The sequence below is a fragment of the Colletes gigas genome, unplaced genomic scaffold (genome assembly GCF_013123115.1).
Source record: "Colletes gigas isolate AHSC1104 unplaced genomic scaffold, ASM1312311v1 Colletes_gigas_Sc00040, whole genome shotgun sequence".
Classification (NCBI taxonomy): Eukaryota; Metazoa; Arthropoda; class Insecta; order Hymenoptera; family Colletidae; genus Colletes; species Colletes gigas.
Window position 1 is genome coordinate 655,688 of NW_025106669.1, and position 12,782 is coordinate 668,469.

The following is a 12,782-nucleotide window of genomic DNA, read 5'->3' on the forward strand; positions in this document are numbered from 1 at the left end:
AAACGAGATCGCGTCGCGCGGGAAATATGAAAAATAAATCCTGATAACCTGTTTGACGGCAACGAGGGGGCGACGGTGGAAAACTTGAGAAATCTGCTCACATATACAGTATTATGTGTCATATAATAATTCAAAGTAATAACGTTTAGTTTTATCAGAAATTAAAAAAAGAATATAATTCTTTGCGCATGGAATTATTTCAAATTTACATTTTAAAATTGACACCAATTTCGATTTCAGGACATTTAATTTGCATAGATTTTGAAAAAAGGGTGTATATCTGACGTTCAATTGCGACACGCTGCACCGCGGCGCTGTAAATATGCGAAACCTGATCCGTGATATCCAAGAAAGCTTCTGTACGCGTTTAAACGAGATCGCGTCGCGCGGGAAATATGAAAAATAAATCCTGATAACCAGTTTGACGGCAAGGAGGAGTCGACTGTGGAAAACTTGAGAAATCTGCTCAGAAAATAAAAATTATCGACGTGTTATTATTTCAGATTGCTTTAAAATGAGTTTTAGGTATTGACCCTCTACAAACCTCCAATTTTAATAATTTTATTAACAAAAACGCAGTCTATGAATCAGATTCTCATTTATCAACAAAACACCTTCGATTTTAAATACTGTGACCCAAAATACAGTTTCAAAGATGTCGATGTGCATATCCCCATTAACCAAGCTTGTTATTCGCAGGTTGAAACGTCGAACGTAGCGATTGGACGAGAGCCGAGTGGTGGAACGCTCGACGGTGATTCGCCGAGCCGTGAACACCTCAACAGAAGGACTCAACGCGAAATGTTACTTTCGTTTCTCGCGGGGAAATCGCGCTTGACCGTGCAACGATTGCAGAAATCACTGGGAAAAGTGTTGCAAGAGACTGCGATCCAGTGGAACAACATTGCAAGAAAATATTGACCAAGTTACAATCGACTGAAGAAACACTATACTCTAAGAATAATAATGATATTTAGTTTCCAAGAAGAGCATCGGTGCATAAGTTAACAAAAGACAATTGCGTCGAGTCTTTTCCAGAGAATTATTGTAAATAACAAGATTTATAAGAAGGAAAAAATATTGTAAATCGTTGATCGTATCAGAAGAATTAACAGAGACAATTAGCTTCCATCAGAGGTTGACGAAGAGCTTAATGGCTACCGTAGATTACAGCGTCGTTATTACAATATTCACCGGTTACAACTCTTCCTTATTTTCCAAGAAAAGACACCGTAGTGTGGATCAGAGAGTACACGAGTACGTTTATAGTTGAAAAGGTAACTCAGAGGCAGCAACGCGAAGAGAGAAGACTGTAAATATTTTTGTTATAGGATTTTATGAACACAACGAGGAACGTGATACAGCAGGGCCAATTCTCGATTTTATGACCACTACAGGTTGCAAATTGCTATCCAAAACATGGCTACAGAGGGAGAACCAGCGGTACCAGGCACCCCTTGGTACACCAAGTTCTTCGAGTATTGGAGGAACAGGAATCGAGTGGGTCCGGGCAGAGTAGAGCTTCCAGACTGCGACTTTTTTATCGTGGGACCTCGACGTACCCTGAGAATCGTGAAACCTACCCTGAAGAGCGGTTGGTATTACGAGAACACCAGCGAGAGACCCGAGTCGATAATAGACAATTTCTTCACTCGCTGGGCCAGGAGGCCCCACTCTTCCGGGAACTGCAGGTGCTCGTTTAGGCAGTCGAGACGTCTCAGCACCGCTGAGGAGCAGATCATCTCCGCGGAGCTGAACAGAATCAGGACGAGCCTCTGCGAGGCGGAGAAGAACGAGTCCGCCATCGAGGAGCTCGAGCAGAAGGTCTCGGTGAACTTGCAGAAGCTCCAAGTCCCAGAGATCCAACAGACGAAAGAGAAAGCGGAGGAGAGTACCACGAAGGACGAGCAAACGATCAAGAACAAGATCGTGAAGGACTTGGAGAAGTATATCAACGTGCTCCTGGAGGAGATACTAGACGACACCGTGAAGTACATCGCAGGAGCTGAGGACACTCTTACGAAGGATGCAAAGGACTCCAAAAAGAGGAGAGATAAGGCCAACGAGAAGTCGTTCGACATCAGCTTCTCGTTCCGTCCGGACAGGAACGAGAAGGAGTCCGTGAGCAACGAGGGATACGTGAACCGTGGGTTCATGGGGTCGACGAACGATCCGGATTCCCTGGACTTTTACTTGAGACGGTCGGTGGGCACGGAGGTCACCTTGGAGCAGTTGGACTGCATAGATTCGGGGATCAACAGCGTGGAGACGATAGAGTTCCAGCCGGACCAGGAGCCTAGCTTGGAGCAGTCGTTGCTGAAGATCATCGACGAGAAGCTGGGTAGAACGCCTCTGAGCAACAGTTGGGAGGACCAGACAAAGGTGGATCCGAGAAGCGAGGAAGCTACGGAGGGATCGGAGGTCACCGGTGAGAATGACGCGGAAAGCAGCGAGGCGACGGATAATCTCGAGGGTAGAGTGGCCGCGGTGGATCTGAAGGACCTGGAGGAAATTGTTAACGAGCCCAGTTTCGAGAATCTGCGGCTGGAATTCAAGGACGACAGGTCGCCCTTGAGGCCCAAGAAGGGCAAAGCGATGTCGAGGCTGAAGAGGAAACTGTGCACGAACCCAGCCGTGTCGGAGGAGTCTTTGGAGAAGAGCAGCTGGAACGAGAAGATGGGTACGTTCCAGTCCAGGAAGGAGACCACGTCTATCGAGCTGGAGGATTACAGGAAGATGTGGCCAGTCGAGGACACCACAACTGAACAGAGTCCTGGCGATACTGTCACGTTTAGGAGGAACAGGAAACCGATGATAGTCTTTCTCCATGGTTTTGGATCATCCGCGGAGATCTTCGACCATCAGTTGGAGTATTTCTCTGCTCTGGGCTATCCTTGCATCGCGCCAGACATCCTGGGGCATGGCATGAGCTCTGCACCTGGCCGATCCAGGGATTATCACTTCAACAAGCTGCTGAAGGATCTGGACTCTGTTCTGTGCCATTACGCGTTCAAGCCTGGACAGAAGTGTGTCTTGGTGGCGCACAATTATGGGTAAATATCTATTTCAATAGTTATTCTTTCAATTTTGCTTGCGATTCATCAGTTTACTTGCTACTTTCAACCCTAAATTTCATAGAGTGCGCTGTAGGCTGGGGTCAAAATTTTCTTTTCGATTGCGACGCTCGAAGAGACCATTTATGCCAAATTTTAGAGCGATCGGACAACTAGAACACCTGCCTTCAGAATTTTAATAATTTTGCTTGCGATTCATCCGTTTACTTGCTATTTTCAACCCTAAATTTCATAGAGGGCGCTGCGGTGGGACGAGCAAACCTTCATTATTAGTTTTAGTTTTAGTTTTATGAAAATCTGTAACGTTCTGTAACGTATGAAAGAGTCGAATCAACTGATACAAGATGGAATAATGTCCATTGTCACGCGAGGACGCCAATGAAAGATAATAAGATACGATTACGAGATATAATATATTATAATTGAGGTTAAGTAACTGTAAAAGTTCCATCGACACCTTTGGAATTAGTTAATCATAGCCTATCCATTAAAGTAGTCTCAAGGCACTGACGTAAATTTTGAAAATTGATTTCACAAAGTATTTCTGATAAGAAATATTGTGAAACTTTTTTTTAGTTTCACTTCTTTACGTTATCCATTTGCAAAAGGAGTGTTGTATATTAATGACACACGATTGAATTACGTAATTCGACGTCGTCGTTCGCTATTCCTAGTTTTAATCCTCAATTGGATGGATGAAATGCTCGTTATGTAAGTCGGTAGGGTGAAGCCGATTTAATCCCGATCAAAACAGCCATAATTCCTACAATAGCGAACATATTTCGATGAAACTTTTTTCTAGAGTAGAGCTCACGGGTACCTACAAATAAGTATTAGACAACTTTTCTGCAGGGCGTCAAACAAAATTACTAAAAATGAAAAACAAATTTTTAAGAAAAATCGACAGCAAAAAAAAAATTATTCAAATCGTTCTAAAAAAATTATTTTTAGCTAGGGGGCTGAAATTCAATTATTTTTGGTGAACAGACGTACCCTTGAAATCCTACGCAGTTTCGAGAAAAAAATTCGAGAAGATGTGAAATTTATCCAAAAAATTAGAAAATTTCAAATCGATCTAGAAAAAATATTTTTAATTGCAGGGGTAAATTACAATCATTTTTTGTCATTAGACATACCCTCGAAATCCTACCCGCTTTCGAGAAAAAAATTCGATAAAATGAGAAATTTTTCGAAAAAATTAGAATATTTCAAATCGTTCTAAAAAAAATATTGTTAATTGCAGTGGTCAATTACAATAATTTTTGATGATTAGACCTACCCCCGAAATCCTAACCATTTTCGAGAAAAAAATTCGAGAAGATGTGAAATTTATCCAAAAATTTAGAAAATTTCAAATCGATCTAGAAAAAATATTTGTAATTACAGGGGTAAATTACAATCATTTTTTGTCATTAGACATACCCTCGAAATCCTACCCGCTTTCGAGAAAAAAATTCGAGAAGATGTGAAATTTATCCAAAAAATTAGAAAATTTCAAATCGATCTAGAAAAAATATTTTTAATTGCAGGGGTAAATTACAATCATTTTTTGTCATTAAACATACCCTCGAAATCCTACCCGCTTTCGAGAAAAAAATTCGAGAAGATGTGAAATTTTTCGAAAAAATTAGAAAATTTCAAATCGTTCTAAAAAAAATATTGTTAATTGCAGAGGTGAATTACAATCATTTTTGGTGAATAGACATACCCCCGAAATCCTAACCATTTTCGAGAAAAAAATTCGAGAAGATGTGAAATTTATCCAAAAAATTAGAAAATTTCAAATCGATCTAGAAAAAATATTTTTAATTGCAGGGGTAAATTACAATCATTTTTTGTCATTAGACATACCCTCGAAATCCTACCCGCTTTCGAGAAAAAAATTCGATAAAATGAGAAATTTTTCGAAAAAATTAGAAAATTTCAAATCGTTCTAAAAAAAATATTGTTAATTGCAGTGGTCAATTACAATAATTTTTGGTGAATAGACATATCCTCGAAATCCTACCCGCTTTCGAGAAAAAAATTCGAGAAGAAGTGAAATTTTTCGAAAAAATTAGAAAATTTCAAATCGTTCTAAAAAAAATATTGTTAATTGCAGAGGTGAATTACAATAATTTTTGATGATTAGACCTACCCCCGAAATCCTGCACATTTTCAAGAAAAAAATTAAAAACTGGCGGAACTTAAAATATTAATAACTTTTTAAAGAAGCCTCCATCAAAAAATTGGAATTCTTGATTTTCGTCCTATTTTGGCCTCTAGAATCTCCCATTAAAATTTTCCCCAGGGTTGGCTGAACACATGCATGAAGATAATTTATTGTAAATCAAAATAACTATAATAATAGGAACTTAATATTTTTCATAGATTGCCAAAGCATTATGCATTGTACTATCTATCTATAGTCGATTGAAATCTCATATGTGTTCAGTTACTATGCCCCTTTCGACTCACTCTGTATGTCTTTTGGAATCTCTCGACTTTTATTGTGTAAGCCGCCAATAAATATAGCCACTTCGCTGGTAATCACGACCTACTCGACGCGACGCCATAATAACGACATGAGTTCTATTAATTCATCGCGGCGACATTGCAACACGACGTGTAGGCCGCTGGCTAAGTCCAGCGAGTCGTTCCTTCCATTGAGTTGCAAAAACTAACACCTATGTCCTATACATCTCAGGTATAAATTAAACAGAAACATAGAATTCCATTAAAACACTCTAGCAACGCTATCGAATGCCTGGAACAACACTTTTCAACATTTTTCTTGCATAAATCAAGAAATAAATTACAAATTACGTTCACAAATTACGTCACGCCCTTAGAAATCGAATAAACACAACGATAATACTGTTTTAAAGTGATGTATACAAGGTGTCCCGTAAATAGTATAAGAACCGGAAATGGTTCTACCGGGGTAGCTGAGACGATTCTGAGCAACAATTTCCTTTGCAAAAATGTCGGACGGGGCTTCGTTTTTGAATTATTAACGAATTAAAACTGACCAATCACGGCGCTCAGGGCCGTCCGACCTCGCAGCGCCACCTACCCCCCCATTTCCTGTTCTTACACTATTTACGGGACACCCTGTATGGGACAAAATACATAAGAAAAGAAGAATGTTAAGAAAGGTATGTTTACTTGGTTATTTACTATTTCAAGTTGGTAGTACATATCGAAGAAAAGTCTCCAAATGGTTAAATGGTCAAATTAAAGCCAAGAGTCGTCCACAATGCGTTAATTTTTAACCAGTCAGGGTTCTATCTCATCATTTTCTTTTTTGTACTCACAATAGACCTATTAATTACGCTATTTGACCTGTTTGTTGCAGATGCAGCTTTGCAACAGCCTTGGCTTGCAAGTACGACAGCAGTGTGCACCAGCTAGTCTTGATATCCGGAGGTGGACCAACGCCCTTAGCAGCGCCCAGCACGGAAAGCACTGGCCACTGTTGCCTGAGAGCGATACTAACGCCTTTTTTGATGTGTGGCCTTCACAGAGACATGTTGTACTCGGCGAGGGGCCGCCAACACCCTTACTGCGGCCCTGAGCCGCCGGAACAATGGCCCTCGCACATGAAATACGTTTTGGACGGCATGGTGTGGCCGGAAGGAGACTACGTGTTCCATAGAAGGATATGCACGCCGACGCTTCTTATACACGGCCTAAGGGACAACAAAGTGTCGCTCGTGCAGGAATGCCAAATGGAAAGGGTACGTTTCTCGTCGCTTTTCTAGGTACACTACGCATCCGGTACACTACGCTACAAATATAGTCACCTGAGAAACTATTAACACATTACCGACCGATATTAATCGACTGTTTTACCGACCAACGCTTACCGACCGATAGCGTATTAATCAACTGTTTTACCGACCAACGCTTACCGACCGATAGCCGATTAATCAACCGCTACCCGGTCGGTAAAGTGTTAACACTGCAAATCGACCGTTATGTCGACGACCACTTAATTTTATATTTCCTACATTTTTCTGCGCCCCAAATCCTCGTTTTTTGGCTACCTTCGCATCGACACAATTTAAAAATAAAATTTTAAACGATTTTAAATTTAAAAAGCTCTATGTATACGTTTATTGATCATCGAACGCCTATAGTGGCGTGAAAAAATATCGAGACGCGACATTTTTTTTAACGTAAATAATTCATGATATTAAAGCATTATTGTCAGAGAGCGAAAGTTTTTTAACAGCATCGTAACAGTGGAAAAACTATATCTAACGCTAATCCTTTGTTTTATATGTAGAAAATTACGCAAAAATCCAGATTGCCATTCTACAGGCGGAACTTATTATTTTTGGTTGCAGTGGTCAATTGCAATTATTTTTGGTCATTAGACATAACCTCGAAATCCTAACCACTTTCGAGAAAAAAATTCGAGAAGATGTGAAATTTTTCGAAAAAATTAAATATTTCAAATCGTTCTGGAAAAAATATTTTTAATTGCAGGGGTCAATTACAATCATTTTTGGTGAATACACATATCCTCGAAATCCTACCCATTTTCGAGAAAAAAATTCGAGAAGATGTGAAATTTTTCGAAAAAATTAAATATTTCAAATCGTTCTAGAAAAAATATTTTTAATTGCAGGGGTCAATTACAATCATTTTTGGTGAATACACATATCCTCGAAATCCTACCCATTTTCGAGAAAAAAATTCGAGAAGATGAGAAATTTTTCGAAAAAATTAGAAAATTTCAAATCGTTTTGGAAAAATTATTTTCAGTTGTGGGGGTCAAATACAATTATTTTGTATCATTAGACATACCCTCGAAATCCTACTCACTTTCCAGAAAAAAATTCGAGAAGATGTGAAATTTTTCGAAAAAATTAGAAAATTTCAAATCGTTCTAAAAAAATTATTTTTAGCTAGGGAGCTCGAATACAATTATTTTTGGTGAACAGACATACCCCCAAAATCCTACCCACTTTCCAGAAAAAAATTCCTTACCAAAAATATAGTCCGAGGCCTTGAAATAGTTCTCCGAAATTTCATTCAAATCTTTGAAACATCATAACTCCTGAACGGATCGAAGGATTTTAATTTTCAAAAATGCAAACGACGTGTATTTTAATCAAGAATATGTAGAAATCGTAAAAATATTCGAAAAGTTGATCCTTGACCACGCAAAATGACGAAAACCCCATAAAAACGGTCCAATTTTCAAACAGCCATAATTCCTACAATAGGGAATATATTTCAATGAAACTTTTTTCTGACGCAGAGCTCGTGGGTACCTACAAAAAAGTATTAGACAACTTTTCTGTGGGGCGTCAAACAAAATTACTAAAAATAAAAAACAGTTTTTTAAGAAATATCGACAGGGCAATATTTCGGCAAAAAATAAAAATTTCAAATCGTTCTAAAAAAAATTATTTTTAGCTAGGGAGCTGAAATTCAATTATTTTTGGTGAATAGACATACTCTTGAAATCCTACGCAGTTTCCAGAAAAAAATTCTAGAAAATTAGAAACTTTTCGACAAAATTAGATAATTTCAAATCGTTCTAGAAAAAATATTTTTAATTGCAGGGGTCCATTTCAATCATTTTTGGTGAATACACATACCCCCGAAATCCTACGCATTTTCGAGAAAAAAATTGGAGAAGATGTGAAATTTAAAAAAAAAATTAAAAAATTTCAAATCCTTCTAAAAAAATTATACATAGATGTAGGGGTCAATTACAATCATTTTTGGTGAATAGACCTACCCCCGAAAACCTTCCCATTTTGTAGAAAAAAATTCAAAACAAGTAGAACTTCAAACGTTAATAACTTTTTAACGAAGTCTCAATCAACAAATTACTATTCTTGATTTTCCTCTTATTTTGGCCTCTAGAATCTCCCATTAAAATTTTTCCCAGGGCAACCGGAACACCCTGTTATAAAGAAAATGGACGCTGCACCAAATACTAATAGTATTGGATTCCACAGGAATTATCGGAGAAAAATTTACTCTACAATTTCTGTTTTTTTATTAAAGCAGCGCAAAAAAAATTTTCGCGACTTTCGACAATGCATCGAATACAAGTTACAAGAGTATTTAATAGCCGACAGCACGAATGAATACAAAATACAATTAAATGTCGGTGATTCGATCGCAATAAAATAGAATATGTCACGTTACTCGTCGCCATTTTTTTTTTTTTTGTGCACTTAAACACATACATATATTCAGTATTTTGGATAATTTTCGATTATAAAATCATTCGAACGTGCTTATTCCGAAATATATTAAATCTTACAAATAATATCACCCATTTAATAATCTCTCATTAGCTGACAAATAGAGCATTCAAATATATTAAACGTGTTATTTTTAAAATGCGTGGGTGTTATATTTATTTGGTTAAACATCTCAAAAAGTAATGGGAAGTAAAAAACACTGAAATATTCAATATTAATAACAAAAAGTTTGATCTTTGGACAATTACATGATCTCGCTAAAAATTTCCTTCTTTTTCCAAGTATCTGATCGACTACAGTGGCGCCAAATGATTTATCAATGGTTTAATGGTTCATTAAAATCAGAATTTTCTATTGTCTTCGTTAGCTTTCGAGACGTTCAACTTTTACACACAATTTTATAGCGTTCATCCCTCGAACATGAATATCAGCTTAATACGTGTTCAATATTTCTAAATGCTCCATCCGTGTGTAAAGTTTCATAAAAATCAGTATAGACAATTACTCAAAACCACAAAAGTAAATGTTACGGCGTAAACCTCTATACTGCAACTGTTTTTGAAGTTATTCGTAATCGTAGAAGGTCATTTGAAATGTAAAGTTTCTTAGAACGAATTTAGGGAGTTTTGCAATGATTTTTGCTTTACTTTTAGTATTGATCATTGCTGTCGTATTTAATTTTTCAGACAATGTTGAAAGCTTTCCTGGAAGCGATCCCAGCTGCCGGCCATACGCCAATGACTGATTGCCCGGAGCAAGTGAATCACATGATACACTGTTTTATAGACTTGTGGAAAAACAAGAAATGGTAGCGGTAACATACGTACGTTATTACACAATAAGATTACATTTAAATCAAGTTCTTCGTACGGGTATATTCGACTCAGTGTACATTCTCGAGAAAAACAGAAACATGGTGCCTTCTGGTTAATTTTAAAGGTTAGAATCTATTGTACATAACCTAGATTCCATCGGTGAGAATTCATTTGTATAGATACTGTTTTATACAACTGTAATTACGTAACCCGACTTTTTATAATCAACTTTTTTTTTTACCAACTTTTTAGTGCTGTGTAGCGAGAAACTAGAACGGACGTTTGTATTTGTTAAGAAATCGTATAAGTCTGCATGATAACTGTGCCAAAACATGTACACGATCGTTGGAGATGTTTGAGTTTACGCAAACTTGTTTGTTTGCGAATCATGTTGTAAGATACGTTGAGGCTATGTAGTAGCGTATAAGTTATACCAAAGATGATTTATACAATGTTATTTTATGTATTTTAGTAGAGTATAACTTATTCGTTTACAATAAAAACTGTGTACAGATGATTCTCCATGATTAGATTTATAAGTCTCGTTTCACTCCTGTCGTTCAATGAGTTTGCGTTTCCGTCCAGTTTTTAATATCAACGGTTCAATAGTAACTTTTGATTGAGTGGGTTCTCCGTAGATTTCATCCATTCCTTTTTCAATATTTGTTTTAATTGACTTAACCTTAGCGTCGGATTCTGTTCCTTAATGATAGGCATCATCCTCTCCTCGAAACTGGCATACGCTGCTTTCACACGCTTCTCTGGGTGACGATCCATTTCAGGATCCTTCGTACTAAATAAAGAAACATTAAATGATTTATTACAAAGTCTTTATCTTTTCTCGGTTGAAGGTAATTTAATTTCTCTCACCTTAAAACAGATAGAGCTTCGTCTATACCGTGTGCAGTTTCCCCCTCAATCGTTAGTCTGTTCAAATTCTCTTCCAACGGTTTCTCTTCGTCTTTCTTATTCAGTGCAACCAGGTTTCGCTTCTCCGTTGCAACCACAATCTCTGCTCTTGTAAGTTTCGACGCAGGCTGCTTGCCACCCACTTTTATAGTCGCCATTTCCTTCTCCAGCATAGCTTTTACTTCTGCTTTCTTTTCTAGTTGTTGTTGTCGTTTCTTCTCCAGTTCCTCCTGTAAATTGCAACGAAATTGATAAAATTGAAATAACAGTTGGATCTAAATAAAGAGAAATATCAATGCACACCTGTTTTTGCTTTTTCTTCAGCACTTGTTTATCGTCATCTTGCCAGGCCTTTTCCTCAGCTTCCAAAGCTTTTCTTGTACTTTCCGCTTCCTTCGCTGCTGCTTTTCTCGCCCTGGCAGCGACAGCTTTGCTGTTTTCGCCAACAAATTTCTTGGGCATCTCGATCTAAATTTTATCATAATTATTATATAAATTACAAAGTTATTTGCAACAATATTTCTTATAATTATCATGTTTATAACGTATTGTCAGTCGATCGATTCAAATTTGCGCGGGAACAAGAATGTCACTAGAATTACGTTGGCAGCACTGCTACACGTGCGCAGACATGTCGGTTGGCTGGTTGAGGTTAAATTATCATCGTAATACATTTCATTGAAAGGCATTAAAACCATAAATATGGTGAAAGTGATCGGTAGAGGATAAATGACGTGGTATTGTGGAACTATATGCGTACGCGAAAAGGTTTTGCAGCATTTAACGAATAGTCGAGGAATGTCGAAACAGGGATCGAGGAAAGCTGGAAAGGCACAAAAAGTAGCGGTGAAAGAAGTGAGTAATTATTTAGAACGTAACTTACCGGTCGCGAGTGCGGGGATTAGAATTTTAAGCGTGATCGGGATTCGATCACCTTTTAAGAAAATAACATGACATTTTCTCCGATATACCTCCAACTTGTTTTTAATGCCACTAGATGTCGCTTGCGAATACAGGAATGGCAACATTATATTTGCAACTCACTAGACACTTTTTCGAATATAGCTTTTTTGGGTAAAAAATGCAAAAAATGCGTGAAAATTACACGCAATAATCCGAGAAACAGGCAATATTTAAATTTATTATCGTAGGTTAATGTTTTCTTTAAAAGTAGATGAATTTTCGCAGGAAATTAAGGGACCGATAGGTCTAGATAAAAATGGCGATGTTACTATAAAAATCCAAGCAAAGCCCGGAGCAAAACATAACAATATAACTGGTAATCTTCTAATATACCGAATTAGATTAGAAAATTAAGAATTTAGATTCTTGAAAATGAATTTTGCGTAGATATTTCTGAGGATGCAGTGGGCGTTGCAATTTCCGCACCTCCGGTCGAAGGCGAAGCAAATACGGAACTCGTGAAGTATTTAGCATCCGTATTAGGGATGAGAAAGTCCGACGTATCGTTAGACAGAGTTAGTTTGATATTGTTTTAAGATCGAATCTAATCTCTTCCATTTTTTTATCAATAATCTTTTGTAGGGATCCAAAAGCAGACAGAAAGTTGTGCTAGTGTCTGGTACCACGGTAGAGAAGGTTCTGGAAAAATTGAAAGGAGAAATGGGAACTTGAGAATAGCTCGATTTATTAACGCGTTTTAATCTTTTATTGTCATATCTTATATATTTATATGTAGAAAAATGTTTCACTCTCGAATGAGTCATATTTACTGTACATAAATATGGCGATATAAACATAACATTAATTTA

General features: G+C 37.4%; 3 protein-coding genes across 3 annotated transcripts; 2 read left to right on the forward strand and 1 right to left on the reverse strand.

Moving 5' to 3' along the window:
* Window positions 1-973: 973 nt before the first annotated feature.
* LOC122402794 lies at window positions 974-10,159 on the forward strand. The gene is made up of 4 exons (XM_043405889.1): window positions 974-1,257; window positions 1,332-3,053; window positions 6,412-6,793; window positions 9,973-10,159. Exons 2-4 carry the CDS (start codon window positions 1,420-1,422, stop codon window positions 10,096-10,098), a joined length of 2,142 nt encoding a protein of 713 aa, XP_043261824.1. The 5' UTR covers window positions 974-1,257; window positions 1,332-1,419; the 3' UTR covers window positions 10,099-10,159.
* Window positions 10,160-10,340: 181 nt separating this feature from the next.
* LOC122402798 (coiled-coil domain-containing protein 124) lies at window positions 10,341-11,999 on the reverse strand. Its single transcript, XM_043405897.1, has 4 exons — window positions 11,894-11,999; window positions 11,314-11,478; window positions 10,972-11,240; window positions 10,341-10,894 (listed from the first exon to the last, which is right to left on the reverse strand). Exons 2-4 carry the CDS (start codon window positions 11,470-11,472, stop codon window positions 10,696-10,698), a joined length of 627 nt encoding a protein of 208 aa, XP_043261832.1. The 5' UTR covers window positions 11,473-11,478; window positions 11,894-11,999; the 3' UTR covers window positions 10,341-10,695.
* On the forward strand, window positions 11,643-12,756 carry LOC122402800 (UPF0235 protein C15orf40 homolog). The gene is made up of 4 exons (XM_043405899.1): window positions 11,643-11,865; window positions 12,199-12,289; window positions 12,361-12,488; window positions 12,556-12,756. Exons 1-4 carry the CDS (start codon window positions 11,740-11,742, stop codon window positions 12,643-12,645), a joined length of 435 nt encoding a protein of 144 aa, XP_043261834.1. The 5' UTR covers window positions 11,643-11,739; the 3' UTR covers window positions 12,646-12,756.
* Window positions 12,757-12,782: the final 26 nt, after the last annotated feature.

What these genes read in the sequence shown, in the direction of transcription:
- LOC122402794 (XM_043405889.1), top strand. Translation starts at nt 1,420, where the DNA reads ATGGCTACAGAGGGAGAACCAGCGGTACCAGGCACCCCTTGGTACACC. An exon ending in TTGGTGGCGCACAATTATGG is followed by an intron (nt 3,054 to 6,411) that starts GTAAATATCTAT and finishes TGTTTGTTGCAG; the next exon opens with ATGCAGCTTTGCAACAGCCT. An exon ending in AGGAATGCCAAATGGAAAGG is followed by an intron (nt 6,794 to 9,972) that starts GTACGTTTCTCG and finishes TTAATTTTTCAG; the next exon opens with ACAATGTTGAAAGCTTTCCT.
- LOC122402798 (XM_043405897.1), bottom strand. Translation starts at nt 11,472, where the DNA reads ATGCCCAAGAAATTTGTTGGCGAAAACAGCAAAGCTGTCGCTGCCAGG. An exon ending in TGAAGAAAAAGCAAAAACAG is followed by an intron (nt 11,241 to 11,313) that starts GTGTGCATTGAT and finishes TGCAATTTACAG; the next exon opens with GAGGAACTGGAGAAGAAACG. An exon ending in GAAGCTCTATCTGTTTTAAG is followed by an intron (nt 10,895 to 10,971) that starts GTGAGAGAAATT and finishes TTCTTTATTTAG; the next exon opens with TACGAAGGATCCTGAAATGG.
- LOC122402800 (XM_043405899.1), top strand. Translation starts at nt 11,740, where the DNA reads ATGACGTGGTATTGTGGAACTATATGCGTACGCGAAAAGGTTTTGCAG. An exon ending in AAAAAGTAGCGGTGAAAGAA is followed by an intron (nt 11,866 to 12,198) that starts GTGAGTAATTAT and finishes GAATTTTCGCAG; the next exon opens with GAAATTAAGGGACCGATAGG. An exon ending in AAAACATAACAATATAACTG is followed by an intron (nt 12,290 to 12,360) that starts GTAATCTTCTAA and finishes AATTTTGCGTAG; the next exon opens with ATATTTCTGAGGATGCAGTG.